The sequence below is a fragment of the Rhamphochromis longiceps genome, linkage group LG20 (genome assembly GCF_057381845.1).
Source record: "Rhamphochromis longiceps isolate RC_006_pf linkage group LG20, R_longiceps_female_GT1.1, whole genome shotgun sequence".
Taxonomy (NCBI): Eukaryota; Metazoa; Chordata; class Actinopteri; order Cichliformes; family Cichlidae; genus Rhamphochromis; species Rhamphochromis longiceps.
Genome location: NC_140576.1, coordinates 37080919 through 37106262, shown reverse-complemented (window position 1 = coordinate 37106262; position 25344 = coordinate 37080919). Strand labels below are relative to the sequence as shown.

General features: G+C 42.1%; 1 protein-coding gene across 1 annotated transcript; it reads left to right on the top strand.

Moving 5' to 3' along the window:
* The first annotated feature begins 1993 nt into the window (after nt 1-1993).
* LOC146645883 (uncharacterized) lies at nt 1994-23305 on the top strand. Its single transcript, XM_085393317.1, has 6 exons — nt 1994-2448; nt 15486-15636; nt 17237-17304; nt 17581-17690; nt 19242-19333; nt 19739-23305. The coding sequence occupies exons 1-6, from the start codon at nt 2158-2160 to the stop codon at nt 20251-20253; spliced, it is 1227 nt and encodes a 408-aa protein (XP_085249443.1). The 5' UTR covers nt 1994-2157; the 3' UTR covers nt 20254-23305.
* The last annotated feature ends 2039 nt before the right edge of the window (nt 23306-25344 follow it).

Here is a 25344-nt window from a genome sequence, read left to right as displayed (position 1 = left end):
GATTACATTTTGTATGATGGATTATGCAGAAAAAGTAGAATTGGGCTGAAAGATCTATCACTTTATCACCTATTCAGGTTGTAAATCGGGTTTTTAAAAAGTAACTAAGTAACTAAGTAACTAAGTAATTAATTACTTTTGAAAATACGTAATCAGTAAAGTAACGGGATTACTTTTTTGGGGAAGTAATCAGTAATTAGTTACTGATTACTTTTTTCAAGTAACTTGACCAACACTGATCCCCACATGCATCAAACAGTCAGACATAGTTCCTAAGAAAGTCCAGCTCCCAGCAGTTTAAATGACCATTGCTTCTGGATCCTTGATGTTTGCAGAGATAAAGCGAGATCAGAACCTTAAACACATCCTCCTTGCCCGAGCTTTACAATTTGCATACGTCCCCACAGATCCACAGATGACTCCATAGCCCACTTACTCAACTCTATCCAATTTGGGCACTAGCAGAAGGGTTCATGTTAGCCTGTTATTTATAGACTACAGTTCAGCACTTAATGCAGTAGCTCACTTCAGGCTGGCCACTAAACTAACCTTGGCCTGCCTTCCCCCACCCTCAAGGCGAGTCTTCAGTTTCCTGACTAGCAGACCACAGGTGGTTCGCACAACAGGTGGCTCAAGGTTGTGTGTTGAGTCCTCTGTTGGATCCCCCTTACACCTATGACTGTGCAGATACTTCAGACTCATCATCATAGTCAAGTAGACTCACTACTCAGTCACTTGAACACAAATAATGATGAGGCTGCCTGTCGGTATGAAGGTAAGCACCTAGCTGACTCGTGTAAGGAGAGCAACCTTGATGAATCAACTCAAAGACAATGTCACTTAAAAACAGCAGAGATGCTTTGACCCTCTCAGCATAAATGGGGCCCAGGTGGAGAGAATGAATACCTGCAAATACCTTGGTGTTTACTTGGGTGCATCACACAGTTAATTAGTGCCAAGTGACACTAGAATTTCATTCATTAAAACTGAAACACTGCTTTCTTGAGACTAAGAATTTCATTTTTAAGCCTGAGTGAAAACAGACAAACTGCCTCGGGCCTAAAAACTAAACTTGGGCTGTGAAGAAAATCGCCATGTTGCACCAAAGTTTCTTTTTTGGAAAATAAACTCTGAACTGAAGATCGTAGCAAGAAATCGTCACTTTGTAATACAGGGTTTGGGAATGAATCAAAATCATAATATTTACCATGAAGTTCTCCTGAACTTAAGATGTTATTTTGCCCCAGATGCAGTCTGATCAGATGCCCAGACCACCTCACCTAGCTCTTATCAGTTAGAGGTGAGAATCCATCCATCCATTTCAGAGTGGGGTGCTGATCTGTTATTGGGGCCCATGTGGTCATAAACAGGGAAATATTGGTTCTCTCTGTGACATCATAAAGAGCTAAGAGTAGAAAATCCCTCCTGTCTGAAGCTGGGTTTTTAGCGTAGTCTAAAGGTTGAATCAGAGTTATTTGTGAACACAGGCACACCGACTCATTTCTTTGACACTTTGAAATGTTTGATTGTTGAATGTTCAGAGAAAGAGGACAGAAGTCAAATAAAGGCAGAATAAGTTCATTTAAAAAACATGAAAAGGAGAAAAAACTGACGAGAGAAAGAAACAGAAAACTGAGGATCAGAGAGTCACGCTGACATGGAGAAAATGGAAAGTGAGCACGGGTGGAGCGTGGAGTGGGGAGTTATTTTGTGCGTACCAGTCGGTGCAGTGTGTGAAATGTGAACTCTGCAGGGTGTGTGTGTGTGTGTGTGTGTGTGTGTGTGTGTGTGTGTGTGTGTGTGTGTGAGGGTAATTCGGCCGTTCTTCACTTTGTAAAATAGTTTTTGGGATACTTCATTTTAGTGGGTTTGGGTTTCGAGGATGCTGAGAGTACTCACAGAGACAGGGAAGTCTGTGTGAGTGTGAGTAGGGGAGGATCCTATTTCTCTTAAAGCCGGGTCAGCAACACAAAGATCAGCAGAGCTGAGAGTGAGAGGCACTGAGGAGGGAACGCACACACTTTTAAACAGGCACACAGACTCACACTAAGACAAGCGGCCTTTTGTACACACTCAGTTGTTGATCTGTCTGACACGCAGACTCTTCGCTGGACTCTGGACCACTTGAGAATATTCCCCAGGACTCTATTTCTCCTCATGCACCTGCGGGGACTCTCAGCGCTCCAGGGGGTCAGTACCCAGAGAGGGACCATGACCCCATGGACCACCCAGGATGGAGCTTCATGCAGCTCCAGAGAGAGGACAGGTTCCAGCGGCCGCTGCAGCCCACTGAGGAGAGCTCCTCTCTGGGTATGGCTGCTGCTGGGGGCTTTGGTGGTTCCTGAAGCCTGGAGCTTTCTGAACGAGGAGCAGGAGGAGATGCTGGTGGAGCTTCACAACCACTTCAGAGGACAGGTTTCACCCAGCGCCTCGGCCATGATGCCTCTGGTAAGACCCTACAAGTCATCCCAAATAAGCATAAACAAAGGAAGGGAAGGTAATGCAGCACGTTTATCCAATAAATGTCAGATATTGTATCTGATATCACCTTTTCCCCCTCGAGTGCAGATACAGAATATAAAAGCAGACACATCTATAAATGTCTAATTTTCTGTCCAATGTCAGTACATTTAATCACTGTTTTTGCTTATTCATCACAAATAAGCAGAGACGTCTATACTCATGGTTATATTAGATATATATCAGCAGATTAGAGTAAAATAGTATGAAGTCATGTTTTTAGGGCATGGAACTGGACTCAACATCACCATTATGCTATATTGGTGAGTCCAGGCTACAAGTAATTGTTTGGATCAGGAGCAGACCAAGTGTGAGAGTGTTTGATTTAAAGCACAGCATTAAGAAATAAAGATTTTCATCCAGCTTTAGAGAACTCACTAAAAATATATCTTTATCTCTGCTGACTTTTCTTTGTGTGAGCATCAAACTAAACTCTAAATGCAGCATCTCTGTTTTCTGTAACTGAACTACTTTAAATATGGTGTAAATACAGTTAGCCTGCAGCTACAGCAGGCTAACACATAACCTGCTTAGCTGAGAGTGATTCAGCTTTTTTTTGATTGAGTAACTTGTGGTTTTGAGCTGTGAATGTGTCATCACTCCGGGGAGTAGGACGACAGTGGCTTCACTGATCAGGAACCATTTACGGTGTTACATTTTTCATCTTTTTGACTCATCGTTATGTTGATGCCATCAGGAAATATATGCGATTGCAGGAAATGCAGCAACTTAATACTTTGAATTTGGTTTAAAAACAGAACAGAAACGGTTGGCTAATCATGTAAAATGGCGATGACAGAGCACAGCTGCAGATCTTTACTGCGTAACAGAAATTCACGCCTTCGTATCGCCATTATGATGACGCGCAGTAGTGTGTCCTGGATTGGTGTCCTGGGTGTTCTTCATTCCATGTCGGTTTAACTGGTTTTTCTAAACTGGTCGTAGGCGTGAATGTGAATTGTCTTTTCTGTGTGTTAGCACTGGTGTAACCCACCCCTCACCCAGTTTCGGAGAAGAAGTTGGAGAAATGGATGGGTGTTGTTTTTTTCTTGTCTTTGTGAATGATAGGAGTAAGCACCCCAGCAGTTACACCAAATATGGACATGAATCAAAGTAAAACAACACTTCAATAGTGATCATTGTTTCATACAGCAGCAGTTTTAACCAAGTCAAAAGCTCCAAACATCCATCTGTCCATTTGCTTCTCCTTAAGTCAAAATGTATCAGTTGTTAACTGAAAAAAACAACTTGAACCATGGATAGTATCATAATCAGACCACAGCATCTGAGAGACACAGATCTTAGGAGGACCCCATTATTATGGCCAAAGCACAATGCTCTCCCTAAGCACCACAGCCTCACAGACCTGAGTGATGATCCTGTCTATGTTTGTAAATGGCGAATGCACTGCTTCTTTTATAGCACTTTTCTACTCTTCTTGAGCATTCAAGGTGCTTTCTATCTAACATTCAAACACATTCACAGTCTGATGTATGCAACTCTGGGTTTAGCATCTTGCCCAAGGATACTTTTGCAGACTGGAGCCGGTTGGGATTAGGGATGGGTATCGTTTAGGTTTTATCCGATACCAGTACCAAACCGGTACTTTTGAAACGGTGCCGGTGCTTAAACGGTGCTCGAACCGGTGCTTAAAGAATGGAGAACACAAAATTGGTCCAAAAACCTCTCATGTTCAGCTGTTTTTTTGTAAAAAGATAACAATGTTAGCCTTTTCTGCAGCTATGGGGCATATATGGTATCACTCTTGGCTGGAAGCAGTGCTTAAACAATGTAAAAAACACAAACTTTGTCCAAAAACCTCTCATGTTTAACTGTTTTCCACTTTTTCTTTGGTCATTTTAGCCTTTTTGGTGAAGGGAGTATCTGCCATCAAACAAGAAGAAAGCCGCATGTAACTACGACGGTGTTTGCTAGTTCACCTTACATGCATTAATGTAATAACGTGGTTAGCCTACTCAACGTAAATTACACACGAACAACATGAAGCTACTCACGCAGAGAAGAACGGCTGCTGCTGCATCATCATCCTCATCATTTCTGCTACACTGGCAGGGCTAGGGGCCAGGACTCTCCTCTTCGGGTTTTTGGGGGATGTTGCTAACTCCAGGTCAGATAACAGGCACCACACCTGCCCGCCTACTATCCTTGGAAAGGTAAAATGATTGGCTAGAATCCAAAGTGTATCACAGCTCAGGGGAAAAAAAGCACTGAAATGTGCGCTGCTTTTCGGTCTGGTTACTACCGTTTATGTCAGAACCGGTCCCATAATGGCACCGGATACCGGTACCCATCCCTAGTTGGGATTGACCCTCCTGAGCCGGAGCCGCCTCTGTGCTTGATTAGAGCGTTTCCCATGTATAGTTCGATTATTCTGGTGCATATCAGCTGATGAGTTTTTAAATTTGTAGCTTTTTCCTGTGGTTTGATTTCTTTTCACACAGAGAAAACTCCAAGCAAACCAGAATGTGTCACTGCAAACCACATAATGATGCTCAGAGTTGAACAAGTAATCTCGCTTACCTGGCATTTTCCCGGTGGGCAGGCGCAGTTTTGGACTAATGGGCCGATTTGAAGGGATGCTGCACACCGGATGCCCAATCAAATCTCTTAACTGGCCCCTCCCCCACTAACTAACGGATAATGTGGAGAATTTACTCCTAACATTAATATTTATCTGAGCAGGTTTTAGGCGTAACCCTGGTACCGAGTGCAAAGCACGCCTGAATGCGTTTAGCTCAAACCTGCAGCTTACACCTGTTAGTCGTCACACTGAGGCGGGATCTCGTTCTCACCATAAACAAACGGCTCTGCAAATCATTTGGAGCCGGAAGGAGACGGCGTCCTCTAAGGGAGTCGGTGTGGCTGTTTTGGAGCGCGCCTGAGTGTCACTGCTGAGCTCAGATCTGCACAACAAACTGCACCAAAGGGCGAAAACAAACCAGAGTTTGATTTAAACTGAATACAAAGCACAGTTTTACTGAGTTACTGAGTTTTACAGTTATTCTAGTGCTTTCTGATGAGTGTTTCTGGAGTTTTTCACTCCTGCTGTGATCTCATTGTCACACCAGTGATTGTGAGCATTAGTCGTGTTGTATTATTTGAGTTCTGGTTCCTGTTTAGTTGTTTGTGGAGTTTTGGGCGCACGTTTAGATGACCTTGCTGTTTGTACTAACCCTCGGTTCCTACTTTGAGTTTGTGTGTCATTCCTCCATCTGTTAACTTTCTTTTTTATACTCCGTCTCTCTTCTAGCTTTGTTTTCTGGCCCCTGCTTTAGTTTTAGTTCCTGTCTGCAGCTTCCCTGATTGTTCTTGTCTGTGTTAATCCTGTTAAGCTGTGCCTCATTCCCCACCTGTGTCCTGTCGTCCAGTCTCTGTATATATAGCCTTTTCTTCTCTTTGTCCATTGTCAGTGTTTGTTGTTGCTTCCCAGTGTTCTGCTCTCAGTGCCCTTCTGTGTTTTGGATTTCTGCTGGGTTCTGATTTTTAGACTTTGTTATCGGCCTCAATAAAGACTTGCCTTTCATTGTTAGAACTTCTTTTTTCCTGTGGCCAGCATTTAGGTCCAAACCTGTGTAGTCACCACAGTTCAGGACAAAGAATTAACCCCGTGAAGCCCACAGCTCTTTGAACTGTGGGTAATTTATTTAAACGAAGACTACAAAATGTTCTCAGATGGTTTCAAAATGTCTGCCAGGGAGCCTTCATGCATCTGAGCATCTGATAGCAGAACTGCCCGAAGCCAATCCAGACGTAAGAAATCTTACAGCTTAGGGTGCAACTGCAACTGCAGCACACTTCAGAAATGGACTGGATATATAAAAAAACATTTTTTTAAATGTTTTATTTGCACCAGGTAATAAATGTTTGTATTTTTCACTGTAAAGCTGGATTTTTAAACCCTGGGAGTTTATGGGCATCCTTTAGTGTTCACTTCCTTTTACAGCCCCTCAGTTGCCAGTTCACTGCAGTTAAAGTCATTTCCCCGGAATTGTCTTTGTCTTTAAAGCATCAGCACTTATAACCAGTCTTATGTAAAGCACCCAAAGGTGTTCACGGCCTGCAGACAAGTGAGGACAACCTTTCACAGAAGATATAATTCTGCATTGCAGTGCGTGTGAGATAAGACTGCAGTGACATCAGGCAGGTGTTGCTAATGCTACAGCGGCCTGCGAGTCTCTGTTTCGTAACAGTTTAAACCTCCACAAAACTGCTTGTGGGTGGAGGTAGTTTACAGATGTTTGACCACCCAGTCAGTCTTTTCCCAGTTACAGGGATCCGGTCTCCAGTTTTCTGAACCTCGCCTGACTCTGAGCTTCATCCTGAGTAATCCAGAGACCTGAAGACAACACAGACTGACCATTGTGTTCAGAAAGAGATGCTGCTGTTGGGTTTCACTAATCTAATTGTGTTGCATCAGCAGCAACAACCATCCACTGAGCCTCGTGTAAAAGGCTGAATTGAAATCTCTAAAATTAATCTGCTGCTAAAAAAAAGACCCCAACAAATTCTATTTTGTAGAGACGAATAAAACTGAAGGGACGAGCCGTGTTTTCAGTCTTTAATACTGTTAATTCCTCTCCATATGTGTGTGAAACTCTACTTTTACTTTGAAACGCGCGGGATTTCTCCGGTTAGAAAATTAAACAGAGCAAATAAGACGATTCTGCTCATTCTCATCACGGTCCGCAATTTATTTTCATCATTTCCAGCTGTGAGCAGCTCTTGGAGTTCTTGAATTATGGGATATCAGGGTTCATCGGAGCCAAAAGCAAATTCAGTGTGAGTTTACGTGACATTGTTTTAAAAGGCTCGGGGTGATTATTGGTGCTGAGGCAGCAGGGCGACGTTCGGATCAAAGGCTGCAGTAAAAAAGAGGAAGAGGAACATGTGACTATAAGGAGAAGGAGACGGATAAAAACTGACTGGCCGGATGTCTGTTTACTGTCTTCGGTCCAGAATAGACCTGATTTCCTAATATTCTCAGTTCTTGTTCTGTTGTCTGCTTTTTCTTCTTCTTCTCTCTGCCGAATGTTCCCCCGAGCACAAGTGCATATGTAATCTCTGGCGCTGTTTGTTGGATCCGTCTTCTAGCTTTGTCTTGTTCTAATTATCCTTGTTTGTATCTGTGTTTTGTGTCCCGTGTTTTCATGACGAACACACCAAGGCTGTCCCGAACACCATTTTCTGAACTCTGGTAACCAGCAGCAAACGTTTCTCCCAGTGGAGGTGGGGCTGGGATTCTCACCTCATTATTGTCTGATGAAATCATATGCATACGGTAAACACGATGGTCCATGATCACTGAGAAAGAAACAAGTCAGTGCACAAACTGCATGAAACAGAAGAAAGGGAGAGGTCCCTCCCTCTGATCCTCACCAAGAGATCCACAGACTCTCTGCCAAGTTTGCAACACGGATGATGAGCATGATGACACTGCTGTGAGTGACAGAGACACCGGGCTGAGACGATAAATAGATCCATATTTTAAAAAGGTGTGGTCTCTAATTACCTTGATCAGAAAAGCCAGTCGTGTACTGTTTGATAAATAAATACTGGAGCATTAAAATGATCAGTCTCTCCAGTTTTTTCTTCTGAGTGGAAGGACAGCTGACAGCAGACCACAAGAAGACACTCGTTAGATATCAGCTAAACAATCACAAAGCCTGCCACAACAGCACACAATGTAAGATGACATCATGTTATCAGATGTGAAGATGAAGATGCTAAAAAACATGTTTGCAAATGCAGGTGAAGCAACGATAATATCACTCAACTATAGTGATACAGCAAACCAGTGAGTTTGACTCTGTGTTTTCTTATTTATAGAAGCACGAATTAACATTTTAGTTTATTGATAGTCTGATAACATTTATCAATGAAGGATTAATAAAAAAGCATGATTATCACAGTTCAGAGTGCATGTGAGAGCTTTCTGTCTGTGCATCAGATAAAAGCTCTGCGATGGTTTTGTGCTGAAGCTTCGGGCTGGCTGCTTGTTTTGGTTTGCTCACTGGACCAGAGACGAGCTGGAGGAAGTCTGACTCGTTTTGGAGATGTTACAGTGAAGGATGCACCTCTCTGAGTTCTCTGAGGGAATTTTAGGATCAAAGTATTCAGCTGTGTTTGACAAACAGCTGGGATATTTATCGTGATAATTAAATATCCTTCTAATTAAAATCATAACTGCTTCCATATTTTTCACTTTGTAATTTGATCATATCAGCACAGATAAGTCATGTAACAGTAGAAACATGTCCAGCTGTCTAGATGATCTATTGCTGACATGACCTGACATGTTGTATTTCAGGTTAACATTCAGTCGGTTTTTCATAATTCAAAGAAAATATGTCTTTCAGTACCTTTTTGTCTTTTATGTGAATGTGTTTTTATCAAAGGTTAATTTGACTACAAACACAGACAGAGAGCTTTTCACTGGTCGTTGGTTTTTCAGATAGCAAACTTATATTTGTGGATTTCTGGCTTCTGCTCTTCTGAAAGAATCCAGCATGATTGAGGCCAGAGTGTTTGTGAAATCCAGCTTTTGAACAGTTTAACATGAGGTCTGACTGAGTCATGTCATGTTACCTTAGTTAAACTGACATTGGGAGTCCCAGTAGGTCAGTTCCTTGGAACTGTTAGTCTCCCCCTTTTACCGGCTCCACTTACAATCAGTTGGTTTTAGTTATGTGCAAAGGAGAAAAACAGTGGCGCAGTCTACAGTGTGGATGTGAACATTACTTATATTTCATTTCCCAAAAAGACGAGAGTGTGACGGTAAAGTGCAAACCGTGTCCAGAGGAGAAACAGCTGCATTGTACTGCTAACAGAACTCTTTGTAAACACCTGCATAGACAGCATGCTAATGCTAAGCTAGCCCAGAGACAGTTTAAAGCCGAGTGACCCAGCAGCCTGACCCTGACCCTCAGCGCTCGGCCTCCAGTTCTACCTGTTCATGTTTATAAGTAGAGTCACTGTGGTGACCACCTTGTGCTTGATTTCATCTTTGCTTTGTGCTGTTGCATTTACCTTCATACCTAAATACTAAGAAAAACACTGTATGTGCCATTATTATTATTTACAGCCATTCTTCTGTGAGCACTTAAGAAAACTGTCCTGTGTAATATATATAATACATTACTTTTTTTGGAGTAACAACACAACAAAGAGAAGAAATACTCCCAACACGCACAAACATTCGACCCACAGCATGTAACTGATTCTGATGTCTTTGATATGCTGCTTATTGATGGTGGTGACTCTTAAAGCAGAGCGAATGAGAAGCAGATAATCGATAAGGATATTGAATCGCTAAATTCTTATCGTCCCATCTCTCTATTAAACCTTTTGTGCCCGGGCCTGAGAGCGAACTGAAGACTCTGCTCCCCACACAGACGCTCAGGGCGCACCTCTGACTGCCGAATGGCAGCATCATGCAGGACACCCGCCTGACAATCATCAGCCAAGATCTGTCAAAGTCTGGGTCACATGTTAACCACAAGCAATTAAACCTCTGAAGCCCATAAACCAGAAGAAAGGATTAGTCCGTTTTCCACCACAGGAACTTTAATGTGTGGTTCCACTGTGGAAATCTCCTCAGCAGGGCTGCTATTAGGATTGGTTTCAGTGGAGAGAGTGATGTAGAAAAACTCCAGTGAGCGGGACGATAGGTTAAACTGAGAAACACCAGCCGCTCCAGCCGCCCTGGGAGAACAAATGAGATGAAAAATAAATGCGGGAACTGCATCAGCGAGGTGATGTAGGGACTTTGGTGCTTCATTATGTCACTGATGAAGTCCACAGAGTCCACAGGTGATCCTTTTGGTTTAGTGTGGACCAGCAGGGATCAGAATCAGCACCTCCAAAACTGAGGCCACGGCGCTCACCTAGAAAAGAACGGATGGTTGATGCAGCGATGCTGCACGTAATCTCCCTGACACTGGACTCTCGGCTGGCCTGGGGGGGTCGTCTCTGTGTCCCCCTGGAGGAGCTGAAGGATGTTGCCGAGCATCTCTGACTAAGGCTAGACTGCTGTCAGTGACTCTGCGCGATCACACATCTGCAGTGTAACCTGGGCTTTTATATCAAGTCTTCAATGTAAAAACAGCTGCCAGATGTCAATGGAGTCTTTTATTTCTCTGATAAACGTTTGAGTGCTTGTGATTGTAGTTATCGATGTTCAGGTTCAAGTTATTCTCTTGTTTTGTAATTCCAGCATCTGAGGTGCTGTGAATTTCACTTCCTCCCTGTTTGCTTTCTCTAACATCTCATGGTTAATCTACTCCACTTGTCACTATAAACACCTCAGGACACATAAAAGCACCTGTTATGCTGAATGCTGCAGTTTGTTTTAGTCGTAGTTACAGAACTGCTAGCATGGATTTGTTTATTTCTCTTTCCTATCTTCCAGCATACAATGGATGGCAAAGATCCATTTTAATAACACTGCCTCCCCGCCTCCTTTTACTACCAACCAAAACCATTTTTAATTCACTCAGTGAGTTGATAAAAACGTACTTGCACAGGTTGGCAGAGCAGGGTCATCACTCTTTATCAGCAGAGTAAATCAGGCCTGGGTTCCAGGAACAGGCGGGTGTTTCCATTAGCAAGCGTGTCAGAGGGAACAGACTGAACAGCGAGGGAGTGAGCGATCAAGGTTGAGCAACAGAAGAGGAGGACGGCTGGGGAAGAGCCAAGCGATGAAGAGGGGGGAAGAGAAGATTTAGATAGAGAGAGAAAAGAAAATTAGTCAGAGAATGAATGAGCGCACAGAGGAATGTGTGTGTGTGTGTGTGTGTGTGTGTGTGTGTGTGTGTGTGTGTGTGTGTGTGTGTGTGTGTGTGTTTGGACCAGGGGAGGTCGCAGGCTGTCTCAGCCTCCATGGGAGCCCCACAGGGACGTTTCCATTTTCATATTATTTTCTTATGATTTTAGCTGGTCTGCAGAGAAAAAGATGTGAAGCAGTTCAAGGAGACAAGGAAGGGAAGGAGGTAGGAAGGAGAAGACAAATGAGGGGAGAAAGAGGAGGTAAGAAGACAGTGATGGAAAAGAGGAGCAACAGGGAGATGAGGGGAGACTCAAAGGGAGGAGGAGAAAGAGACAGAGGACAGAGTTCAGCATTTGTTGGGATGTAAAGGCGTCTGCAAAGCAGCTGGTTCAGAGACCTGGACTGAGCCAAACCAGTGCAACCAGTACAAGGGAACCAGATGGAAAGGGCACAAAGGAGAATCAGGTTGACCAGTTCACATCCAGCTGAACAGAACACTGACTTTGACGAACCTACTCGTCACATGTTAGAGCCCGAAACGGACCTAGAGCCCAGTAAGCTATGGCAAATGCAAACAAACTAACTAATAAATCTGTTTCAGATTTTTCGGAGGGGGGGTCTAATGTGCTCTAGAAACAAACTCAACTTTCATTGTAGCCACGACTCACTAAGTAAACTCATCCTTTGTGATTTTAATTCAATTACGTTTTATTTATATATGCATACGCACTTTATACTGAAGTCCACACCTGAGGGAGAAACCTCGACTCTGTGAGCTTGGAAACAGTGAAACATATCCATTAATTTATGAGTCAGTGATTAAAACACAAAAACTTTGTTCAGATTACAAAATACAGGCTGCAGTTAAACTCAGGAGAACATAATCAGCTGTTCTCAGATCAGGTGACTTCCAGTACAGTCGACAGTGATGATCGTGTGTGTGTGTGTGTGTGTGTGTGTGTGTGTGTGTGTGTGTGTGTGTGTACACCACATGACCTGAAAGTCATAATACAGACCAGATGTTGCGAGCGCCTGCAGGGAGAGGAATGTGAAGGAGACCCCTGACTATTGTTTGTGTTGCATGTCAGCGCTGGACAAATAAACACACACATGTGCACACGCACACGGGGATATTAAACTCCCTGTCAGGGTCCTGTTGTTCATTCTTTAGGTTTCGTAGCAACAGTGACTCAGACCACGAGCTGCAGACAACGGGCTGAGTTAAAGGCGTCACTGTGCTCCGTCTCATCACTCATGACCATCATCACATGACGTCTTCAGCTGCAGTGGGAGGCAAACAGCGAATCAGAACTCTTAATGGTGACTTTGACCGGTTTTGTCCGAAAACTTGTTGCGGATAAATACAGCAAAATAAAACCAGTACCAGCGGGAAGATTTATTCATAACACACGGGAAAAGACCCAGGGAAACTGCGTTAACCATAAAAAGGATCAAAACCCTGAAAACCATGACTTTCACACACGAGCCTCAACTCTCGCAGCCCGGTACCAAACGACTCACGGACTGATGCCGGTCCATTGTCATTTCTTGTCCCAGTCGGAGCATTTTTTGGTTGGTCTTCCTAAAAGGAAGCTGATACAGAGAGCCGCTGTTCTTAATGACTTTTTTGAAGGTCACACGTCCTTGCAGTGGGCTATTTGCCTTTCACCAGATCAGTTTCTGTACAGGAACCTGCTGTTACAGACATGATGGGAAGGAAATGTGCACGTCAGGGGGTCAGACTGCGTTCAGGGTCAGAGGTCAGGGGTAAGGGGTCGCCCATGGTTTGTCTTGTATAAAGGAAGCAGGATAGAAAATAATTGGAAAAAATAAATAACTTCAGCATCTTTAAATGACTGCGAGGCCAGGACAGGATGACTCAGCCTTGGTGGCTCAAACACAGTGGCTGCTTATGAATCAGCTCTCTGCGTTTCACATTTCATTGGTCTGATATTAAATGTCATATCATGTGCAATAATATTTATTTAACTACCGGCTGTCAAATTTACTTTAAGAGGCCGTTCAGCTTATGAAGCCTCTACCAGTGTCACAGAAAACAGCAACAATGATCCTGCTGTTGACTCTGCTGGAGAGCTGTGGCTGATTTTATAGTACTGGGAGATATGGAGGTGGTTAGATAACCAGATTAAAGCAGCTCCAGAATATTTGTACATTGCTGTTTTGGATTTACTGTTTTATGGCTTGTTGAACTCTTGGGAAATGCAATGAAATTATCATGATAATTAAAAGCAGGTTTAAAGAGGGGAGGGAACCAAAAAATGGAGAAGGGTTATAAAACCACCAATTTAATCTCACAAACAATAATTCATAAGTATGACTTTAGTAACGTCTGGTGTGAAATTTTAATAAAACATATACACTCAGTTGTCGTGAAAGCATCGGTGCTGTGTCTACATTAAAACTCTGATTTGTGCAGCGTGCACAAATAAACATGAAGACCAAATAACTGGACAGAGTCGTGGTCGTCATCCCTGCTGAACTGCTGCTTGCAGCACATGAACGACGATGTGCACCAGTTCATTGATGTCTGTGTGTCTTTTGTACTTGTATGCATGAAATTTGCTTTCATCTCTGCTTCGAGTCCTGATCCGGGCAAACCAGCCAACGACTTCAAGGCCGCGACTCAGATATCAGAGCCACATGTACGGCACCGATGAATAAAAGCATAAAAGTCAGCTTGTGTTTCACAGAGAGTCACTTACAAGGCAGCACTGAACACACAGTTATTATACTTATGGAGCACAATTATGCCATAATTATTATGTTTGTCCCACAATATGAAAACACTTCAGCAACACAACATGAACACAATCAATATCTGATTACAAAAAAAACTTAGGCTTTACATTTCCACTTCCTCCTCTTGTGTTCTCTCGTTCTTACATCTTTCTCCCTGTACCTGTACCTCAGACCCACTGTGTGCTACCGTCTGCTACTGTTGCTGTTTCACTGTAATTTGTATCAACAGTGTAATGAACAGGATATAATTCTGAAATGAAAGTTAGCTGTAACAGAATTATCAGTAGGGATGGGCACTGATAAGATTCATTTGATTTTTTTAGTTCTCATTGATTGTCTTTGGGTTCTTACTGGCTCAGCTTTGAGAGTCACCACAATCTCCAAGCAGCATATCAAAGACTTTACCTTCATGTGAATGAGTCGCATGCTGTGTGGTGCAGGTGCTTGTAAAGAGCTGGAGTTGCGTTGGCAGCATCATGCAGTTGTTTCCGTCCTGCAGGCAGTTTGCAATTAACTCGTCCTTTTGTGCAATAAAAACAAAAGTAATGTCCAGGCTGGAGACTGAGCCACTATTTTCCTCCTCCGGCATGCAAAATGTAACTGAACTGATTAGATAAGTAGATCCGATAAGCGTGATCCATAAGCAGGCACACTAACAGTTCCAAGGAACTGAACCTCTGGGAACTGGTTCTCTATTTCTACTAATCTTAAATATTTCAACAACAATGAGGATGGTTCAAGTGTATTGATTTATTTTTTTATTCTGGGGCTTCCCTATAGTAGAGTTCATGATCAACACACAACAGAGATGCAGGTAGATGTTGAACAGAAGATGAGCCTTTATTTGGGGCTGCACACAACACTACAAAACCAAATCCAACGGGGAACTGAGATAAACTAACAAAATCCTAAACTGGGGGAAGCTAAGCAACACAACACTAGATACAGAGGGAAAAAACAATACAGAGCCTGAGACCTGAAGAAACCTGGGACTTGGAAAACACGAGAAAAGCAGAGGAAACGCAGATGAACCAACGAGACAGGGAGGAAGCAAAACACGGGACTGTCAAAGTAAAACAGGAAATACACGAACATAGAAACCAGGATAAACAAAGGAAGCATCTAAAAAAATCACTAAAGTACAACCAGAAACTAACAGAAACAAAAAATAATAATAAAAAATGGATCATGACAGGAATGTTGGAAAAAGGCGTTTTGTCAACCAGCTTTACTTTTACATGTTCATTTGATTGCTTTAAACTCTGACAGCTTGTAATATGGTTGGTTACGTGACTTCCTCTCTGTATCTAAAGTTATAACACACTCCCTTGCAAAATGACACGAGCTGTTTATGATTAACAAACAGCAGATTTGGTGGTGCCAAACCAGCACTTCTGTAACATTCAGTGGTTGTTTGCAGAAATGGGATCCAAACCTGAAGCTGGTGGCAGAGGGCTACGCTGCTAAATGCATCTGGAACCACAACCCAGAACTGGAAGATACTGGAGAGAATCTGTACGCGGGCACCGGGCCCCTGGACCTCCGAGCGGCTCTGGAGAAATGGTTCCTGGGTGAGTGATCTCAGAAGTAAATATTTGTTGGCTTTCTTGTTTACAGCAGACAGATTACAGTCAGTGGTTATCTTTGAACAGTAGAAGTGAGGCTTACAGAAAACCGCTCCAAGCAGTGTTGGTTTTCAGTATTTTACAACTACGAGATCTGCAATCCAATCTATTTCACAATGAAAAGTCAGAGCAAATAAGATGTTTGTCTATTTATAATCACTAGTAAACCTTTACTACAGAAAGACAGTCTCTTTGAGTCGACTTCTCAGGGGTTTTAAAAAATTACTGCTGCTTTTAAAATACGATCACCACAACTAGTTTTGTTTCTCGTATCACCCTATTAGAGCACTTCGCTCTCGCTCTGCAGGCCTACTTGTTGTTCCAGAGTATTTAACAGTAGAATGGGAGGCAGAGCCTTCAGTTTTCTGTGGAACCAGCTTCCAGTTTGGATTCGGGAGACAGACACTATCTCTACTTTCAAGATCAGGCTTCAAACTTTCCTTTTTGCTAAAGCATATAGTTAGTGCTGGACCAGGTGACCCTGAATCCTCCCTTAGTGATGTTGCAATAGGTGTAGGCTGCCGGGGATTCCCATGATGCACTGGGTGTTTCTTCTTCACTCACTATATGTTTGTACACTTCTCTGCATTTAATCCACTGTCACCAAGTGCTTGCTGTTAGGGGGACACCTGATTGTTGGGGTTTTCTCTGTATTATTGAAGGGCCTTTATCTTACAGTATAAAGCACCTTGAGGCGACTGCTGTTGTGAAAGTGTGGATTGAACTGTGACTGTAAATGTTCAGGATAATGACAATTCTCATAAATCTGAAGGAATAACTAAACACTGTCACAGCGCTCGTTACTGCAATAAATCAAAAACTGTCACTCTGTAATAAACAAACGCAAATTAACAGAACAGGACTCGAGCATTTCACCAAGTTATAATTTTTCTAATATGGACTAGTTTGAGGAAACTTATAAGCTTTAATATCCACCAGCTCAGCTGTGGCACACTCAGGCTGAGGTTGGAGTTTCGATTTTTTCCTCACCTTTGGTAACTAAAAACATTTCTGCTACAGTCGAATGCAGACTAGATTTTAAATGCATTGTTATGTTGCAGTATCACTAGAAGTATTTTTGCTGCTGTGATGTTAATAGATGAACCTACCACACATTAACTATGGATCAGTGATTTACTGAACTTGTATAAAAATGTAACTTTAACACTGAATGTTAAAGTTACAGCTCCTGATGTAGTTTCTCAGTTTTCAACACTTTTTGTATTTGATTTCACTCAGCTGTGCTGAAATTGTGTTTTTGTGTTGTGAGATTTCTTGTGGTTTTTCCAACCATCATACTTCTGACAGCAGTGCCCTGTGCCAGACCAGCACTTTAGCTTTGCATCCTTATTGAACCTTATTGTTATAGCTTCTGTTTATTATTTTGTATTATCTCTCAAGTTTCAGGATAAACATACCAGATGTTCATCTTGACTGCAGAACCTTTACTTGTCACTGGATATGTCCTGAATGTGGTGATTCTTCAACTAAGTCTCATCATTGTTCACATTAGAATAGTGTGTTCTAATTGATCTGTTCTGTGCAGAACGCCTGGACTACGACTTCCAGAACAACAGCTGTGACGAAGATAAGATGTGTGGACACTACACACAGGTCACAAACACACACACACACACACACACACACACACACACACACACACACACACACACACACACACACAGTATACACAGTTAGGCTATGTATGTGGACAATGACAGGGTGCACGCCCAAACTGAGAATGACTTTAATTATCAATCAACTGTCCAGTTACTTCTCAGTAATGGGAATACGACTAAAATGGCTAAAATCCACTGCAGAGGACATTGTCCAAAGCTTGTGTAGAATGTGGCAGATCCACTCAGTTTAAACTGTGCGTGTGTGTTACAGATGGTGTGGGCAGACACACACAGAGTGGGCTGTGCCTTCCATCTCTGTGACACTATGGAGGGACTGGACTGGGACAGAGTCTCCTTCCTCGTCTGTAACTACTACCCAGCGTCAGTACCACGACTCCTTCCAGTGTTACTGCTGCACAATACTACAACAAGTGCTCCCTCTTGTGGACTGTACTAATAATTGTGTGAATGCTGTAAAGCACTCACACAAATTGAGCTATTCATGTGGAATTCAGCTTTTTCACATCTTCTTTCGTTTTAATTTAATCCCTCTTTAAGTTTTCAGTTGCATCATTATGATTTTTCAGAAAATACATACGTTGTTATGCAGTTTGCTTTGAGTGAAAACTCGCTCAGTTTTCACTCTATCATTATTGTGTAAGTAAGAGATTTTTGTCAAATCGTCTCAGAGCTACACAAAGTCTGAAAACTCTCCATAGAAACACAATCAGGCTGGAATTCTCTAATGCGAGCCGCTTTCCAGTTGTCATATCTCCTCAATGAAACAATTTCAAAGCTTGAGCCTTTGGCCAATTTAACTTCAGACACTCCTAATGCTCACAATTCAATAATTTTTGTTCTGTTTATCCATGAATTGCATTTGTTTGAGGGCAGGAAATCTGTGCTTCTCTCGGATTTCAAACTCCGGAAATAAAGCACTTTTTTCTCTTGTTATATCTCCTTCATGGATTTCCACAGAGACCTGAAAACCTCCATGATGGTTCACCAAAGCCTGATGATTGTTAAAGAATGATGGTGGATGCTTCAAATAGATTTAACGTTACAAAACGTTGTTTGAGAGCAAGTCAAGGAAGTTTTCACTTCTCTTCTACTCAGTTATGTTACATTACAAGTCATACATCTTTAATAATTCATATTGTAATAATGAATTATGAACACCTGAAGATTTCCCCATCTGCTCTTAAAAGAAGCGTGCAAGAATGACCATTTTAGACCCAACGGTTAGGAAATTATGGCCATTTGTTTGAGAGGAATCCTGAATGAATTCTGCAACTTTTCTAATATGTACTTCAGCTTCTTCACCTCCAACTCCAGTGTCTGAGATAAGTGCCTGTTTGGCTCACTGAGATGAGCAGCTGCCAGTATACTGGGTGGCGCAGGTTCGAATCCTACCCGTAGCTCTTGCCGCACATCTTCCCCGCTCTCGCTCATTCTTCTTTCTTGACACTCTTCGGTGTACCCTTTCAAATAAAGCTGTCTTCAGCAAACACTTCAGCTTCTTCACTTCTTTTCAGCAGAAAGTTCTGCTTCGTTTGCATTTTTCAGCAGTTAATTTCCACCACACAGCATTCACACTGCATTTTTGCAGAAAATGCAAATTCTTCTAGTTACACTTTACTTGTTTGACTGAAGGCAGGAGACACGTCATTAAATGTGAATTCTTTGGGCTGTATTGTATATTTTAACATCCCTTTGTTAACCTACTTTTTAAAGTCAGTTGATTCACAGTAATACAGGCAATTTAATACGATGCATATATATTCATTGGTGGTGCCTCATGCTAACAAAGACTAACACTCAACTGTTTGACTCAGTTTCTGTTAGCTTTTCTTTTTATTTCTGTTTTTCTTGTAACACAATCTGGAGTTATTAAATTTGGATTTGTATGATGTTTTGTGTACGTGTGTTCAGAGGGAACTATGAAGGAGTGCGGCCGTATGTTGAAGGCGATTGGTGCTCCAGATGCCCCGAAAACCTCCAGAAATGTGAAAACAGTCTCTGTGGTAAGAGTACAGTCGTTACTCCTCCTGATCTGTGTTCATCCACATCAGCATTTTATTTTAGGACTTTATTTTTATTGATGTATTTTTTATCAGCATATAAATTTAATATAATATATATGTGCTATCGTGCTGTCCCATGTCAAATTTGATATGGACTGTAGATCCACCAGTGTGGGTCGAATCAAACTAAATTGTGACTTTGTGGGATCTCGAAGCTCTATATGTCATGCCTGTGTGTATTTTTTCTGCAGCAATGGTAACAGAGTTTAGGGGACGTCAGCTCTGTTATGAGCACATGTGCCCGGGTCCCTTACCTAAAAATATTTCTCACTGGCAGCATTAACGACTGCGAGACCTCATTAGATCCCAGATTAAAACAAGTTTACCTTCATTTATGTTTTCCAGTTCCCGACACAGTAGAAGAAGAGGATGAAGATGATGATGATGTGACAGCTGATCCCATGCTCACAACAGGAGAATCCAGTCCTGATGCAACAACTGATCCCCTCCAACCTACAGATGATGATGTTCTTCCTACAACACCTGACTTTCCAGTGGAGTCTACCACCGCTGACGGCATTCCCAGTGTTCCCACCGTGCACTTTGCATCGAGCACTGAAGATACACCGCCTCCACACACCACGGCTGAGGCCACCAAGCCTCCATCTGCCCCCCCAACAACGCTCGCTACACTGATAAACAAGATCGGTCCTGATACAAGGGAGGAAGAGAAGGAGCAGGAGAAAGAGGAAGAGGAGAAACTAAATGAAACGCCACATAAGGAGGAGAAAGGTGTGAAGAGAGTTGTTGGAAGTATAATAAATAAGGACAGTAGCGCTGCACAGAACAGTGCTGGCTCGATGTCCTCGCCTTCAGTCCTGCTAGCCTGTCTGACTGCGATCCTGATTGTCAGGCTGTGAGTAGAAGAAGAGGAAGCGTTCTCCTCACTTCACCATATTTGCATTGACTGCACATGGCCTCGTTAATCCCTCCCACCGTTTCCCCTCTCTGCCTTGTCGAGCAAAATAGGTCAATTTATAAATCAGCCTCACCATAACATAGCTGCCATTTCTGCCACATCTGCATCAAGTCTGACTGAGATTTGGGTCAAACAATGTGTGCATAACCTGCTTCAACCTGCCTGGAAAACTAAAGTCTTACAGCCAGTAAACTACCGTTCACTGACAGGAAATATGATGTTTTCCAAAACAGCTTCAGAGCAGTTTGTGAAATAGTTAAGAAAAAAAGATTAATCTATTGGTTCATGGACACACAGTCATGGTCACTGTTGCAGTTTGGCTAGATGGTTTCATTTGTGGTTTGGGTAAGTCTCTGTAGTAAAAGGATTTCCTTTTGTACTTTTACTCATCACACCTGCATGGAAGCCCGTTTCCGCCACTAAAAAAAAAAAGGTTCCATAACTCAAAATTTTGAGTTATTTTCTTAAAATTTCGAGTTATTTTCTCGAAATTTCGACATATTAACTCGAAATTTCGATTTATTAACTCAAAATTTTGAGAAAAGTAACTCGAAATTTCGAGTTAGCGCTGCCAATTAGTAATCTACGTGAATGACTTCATTTCCATGTTACCCGGAAGCTGAAGCCCTCAGCTACAAATGCTACAGCTAAGCTACCGGTATTACATCCAGTCGCACAGATTGCTGAGTGTTTTCAGCCTGGCTTCACAAATGATGAAATCCCTGTGTTATTAGCTGAATCACATGGTGTTACTATCAGCAAACGTACTCGCGAAAGCGCCAATTTGTTGGGATCCGTTTTTGAGTGCGCGTTCCTCTGCGCCATATGCTTCCGGGAAACAAGACAGCGACCTCATTCACGTATATTTTTGATTGGCAGAGCTAACTCGAAATTTCGAGAAAATAACTCGAAATTTCAAGTTATGGATACTGGCTTTTTTGTTTTTATTTAGTGGCTGAAACGGGCTTCCATACACCTGAGCAGGTTTTGATTACCTGCAGGTTCTCTGTGGAGATCAATGCATCGGATAACTGCTGACTATGCAATCGTCAGTTTTTAAGTTTCAGTTTTCAAAAGTTATCAGCATGTACAAACATCGACCAGTGGATGGAAATTGCAGAAGTTGCTGCTGAAATTTCTAGGTACACAGGAAACCCTGAAAACTAGCTAGCCACAAAGTAGCTCAATAATTGACAGAAAATTAAAAATCATAAAACACGTCACATTTTCTGCCCATTCTCATGTTTAATTTAATTCACTGCCTATGTGCTAAAAACAGCGTAGGATTTTATTTCCTTTTTCAAAGCACAGAGCTGGAAGGCCTGTCCACATATCTGCTAACCCCCAAACGTCGGCCTTTACACCCACAGGCTAAATTGGGTGTAAAATGTTAACCACAGGTTAGGTAGTGCCAGCTTCGTGCAAGTTTGTCTTAAAAATATGTGGTTTCTGGCACAATATAAACTCCTTAATTACATAATAAGTTATGTATAAGTTGTATCGTGAAAGAAGGGAGATCCATGTCCCTGTACGTGAACACGTTGTTTTCCTCACCGCTTCAGAGATGATTGAGGGTTTTTTTTCACTTATATCAGATTCAACTGTGTCCATCAGAACATCAGGTAAGAGTCTGAGAGGAGTGTCTGAACATCGTTAGCCTATAGCTTAGCATAAAGACTGGAAGCTGTCTCCAGATTTGATGACATCATCAGATCAAATAACCTGTGCTTAACTTAACGAATAATTTGAACACTTGCAGCAGCTGTTTTGGACCCCATGTTTTAAGCCTCATTCAACCTTCACAGAAACACAGTAAACGGTTTAAACTGTGCTGTTAAATCTATGAGCACAAATGACTTCATCCGACTCCCCGAGGATGTAGGACACTGAATATTGTAATTATTTAGACTTTGTTTTAAACTTACTAAAATGAAGTGTAAATATTTTGTCAAAATATCAAATGTAATAAAGTTTCACCAACCTGTTTGTAACTTTATCCGTTTCTATCTTTACATGTAAAAATGTCCAGGATGTAAAATGCCGGCCCGTGTAGTCTAAATGAAGGTAAAAGCAGGATTGTCATTAATGAAACCTGCGTTTCCAGTCAGATCATAAAAATGTTTTAAATTATTGAACAGTTTAATAGATGGAAAATTATGGAAGAATTGTATAACCGTCACAGCTGGTTTACAGGTCAAAACCCCAAACGGTTGTTTTTCCTCTACTTCCAGTCTTTGTGCTAATAAGTTAATCATATCCCTCGTCTTACTTTGAGCTGCTGTTCTGCTTTAACTCTTGGCAGAAACTCTGATACGTGAACTAGCCGGTTTTTTACACTAAAAAACTGAATTTGCTTCATATTTTTGATGTTTTGTTGCTACTATGCCATCAAAAACTGTGCAAAGTCCTAATGATCTTATTTTATGCACAAAAACGTGTTAAAATAAGAAAGTGAAATACCAAAAAAATATATATATATATATGAACATTATTTTACTTACATATTTTTCATTTGGAGTTTGAGCTCCGTCAGATATTTACAGCAGTGCTTCCTCTGCACTGAAAACCAAACAGCACTGGAGTGCTGCAGAGGAGCTGCTCACAAACTGATCCCCCGCTGAGATCACCTCTTTGTTTTTGGATGTTGTGTAATGATGAAAGTGATGTGCATCAGCATCATCAAGTGAAAGCTAACCGAGTGGGAGACATTTTGTTTTACAGGGATTTTAGTGTTGTAGTAGGTTTGCAGGAGAAATAATCACTGAGTGTGTTTGTTGTGTTTCAAACTGACGACCCTGCTTCTTCTTTTTCACCGCTACATGTCTACTGTACACCGTATTCTCTCTCAGACTGGAACTACAACTGGACAACATCTAACAATTGACATATCTCTGCTACGCTGTCTTAGAAGGAAAATTACCATAATTATCCTAAATAACTGTAGCAAAGGTGGCTGTAAATGTCTGTATATAAGATAAATAAATAAAAAACCTACCTTACTTCCTTTAGTTGATACTGTGTGACTTCTTCTAATATTTCACAGTAAGGATAGTAAAAGCTGAGTTTGCTCGATGTTGAAGATACCATTATTTTTTTAGAGACGTCTCTTTTTAATGGAGGTAATTGGGGACTTTTTCAGTGAAATACTGCAGTTGACCACTGGGACTCAGCAAATGACACTGACTACAGTGGATGCAAAAGTATTCGGCCCCTTAAACTTTCCCACATTTTGTCACATTACAGCCACAAACATGAATCAGTTTTATTGGAATTCCACATGAAAGACCAACACAAAGTGGTGCACACGTGAGAAGTGGAACGAAAATCAGACATGATTCCAAACATGTTTTACAAATAAATAACTGCAAAGTGGGGTGTGCGTAATTATTCAGCCCCCTTTGGTCTGAGTGCAGTCAGTTGCACATAGACGTTGCCTGATGAGTGCTAATGACTAAATAGAGTGCACCTGTGTGTAATCTACTGTCAGTACAAATACAGCTGCTCTGTGACGGCCTCAGAGGTTGTCTAAGAGAATATTGGGAGCAACAACACCTTGAAGTCCAAAGAACACAGCAGACAGGTCAGGGATAAAGTTATTGAGACATTTAAAGCAGGCTTAGGCTACACAAAGATTTCCTTGTTGGCCTTTATGGAAGAGTGGCAAGAAGAAAGCCATTGTTAACAGAAAACCATAAGAAGTCCCGTTTGCAGTTTGCCACAAGCCATGTGGGGACACAGCAAACATGTGGAAGAAGCTGCTCTGGTCAGATGAGACCAACATGGAACTTTTTGGACAAAATGCAAAACGCTATGTGTGGAAAACTAACACTGCACATCACTCTGAAAACACCATCCCCACTGTCAAATATGGTGGTGGCAGCATCATGCTCTGGGGGGCTTCTCTTCAGCAGGGACAGGGAAGCTGGTCAGAGTTGATGGGAAGATGGATGGAGCCAAATACAGGACAGTCTTGGAGTCTGCAAAAGACTTGAGACTGGGGTGGAGGTTCAGCTTCCAGCAGGACAACAACCCTAAACATAAAGCCAGGGCAACAATGGGATGGTTTAAAAAAAAACACATCCATGTGTTAGAACGGCCCAGTCAAAGTCCAGATCTAAATCCAATCGAGAATCTGTGGCAAGATCTGAAAACTGCTGTTCACAAACGCTGTCCATCTAATCTGACTGAGCTGGAGCTGTTTTGCAAAGAAGGATGGACAAAGATTTCAGTCTGTAGATGTGCAAAGCTGGTAGAGACAGACCCTAAAAGACTGGCAGCTGGAACTGCAGCAAAAGGTGGTTCTACAAAGTATTGACTCAGGGGCTGAATAATTACATACACCCCACTTTGCAGTTATTTATTTGTAAAAAAAAGTTTGGAATCATGTCTGATTTTCGTTCCACTTCTCACGTGTGCACCACTTTGTGTTGGTCTTTCACGTGGAATTCCAATAAAACTGATTCATGTTTGTGGCTGTAATGTGACAAAATGTGGAAAAGTTCAAGGGGCCGAATACTTTTGCATCCACTGTATGTGGCGCTCTCTGCTTTTCTACTATAACAGCAATAATAATAGTACACCCACTCACTGTAGAATGCTAAAATTGGTTTGGGGGTGTTTTGCAACAAACTGATCAAAATAAACTGCTGTTTTATTGCAAAATTATCAGTACAACATGGTAAATGGCCTGTATTTATATAGCGCTTTTCTAGTCCCTAAGGACCCCAAAGCGCTTTACACAACCTGTCATCCACCCATTCACACACACATTCACACACTGGTGATGGCAGCTACAATGTAGCCACAGCCACCCTGGGGCGCACTGACAGAGGCGAGGCTGCCGGACACTGGCGCCACCGGGCCCTCTGACCACCACCAGTAGGCAACGGGTGAAGTGTCTTGCCCAAGGACGCAACGACCAAGACTGTCCAAGCCGGGGCTCGAACCGGCAACCTTCCGATTACAAGGCGAACTGCCAACTCTTGAGCCACGATCGCCCCATGTGTACATGTACTGTACTGTATCATGTGTT

Coding starts and splice junctions, on each gene's coding strand:
- LOC146645883 (XM_085393317.1), top strand. CDS start 2,158: ATGCACCTGCGGGGACTCTCAGCGCTCCAGGGGGTCAGTACCCAGAGA. Junction 2,449..15,485: donor CCTCGGCCATGATGCCTCTG/GTAAGACCCTAC, acceptor GGTTGTTTGCAG/AAATGGGATCCAAACCTGAA. Junction 17,305..17,580: donor TGTGTGGACACTACACACAG/GTCACAAACACA, acceptor TGTGTGTTACAG/ATGGTGTGGGCAGACACACA.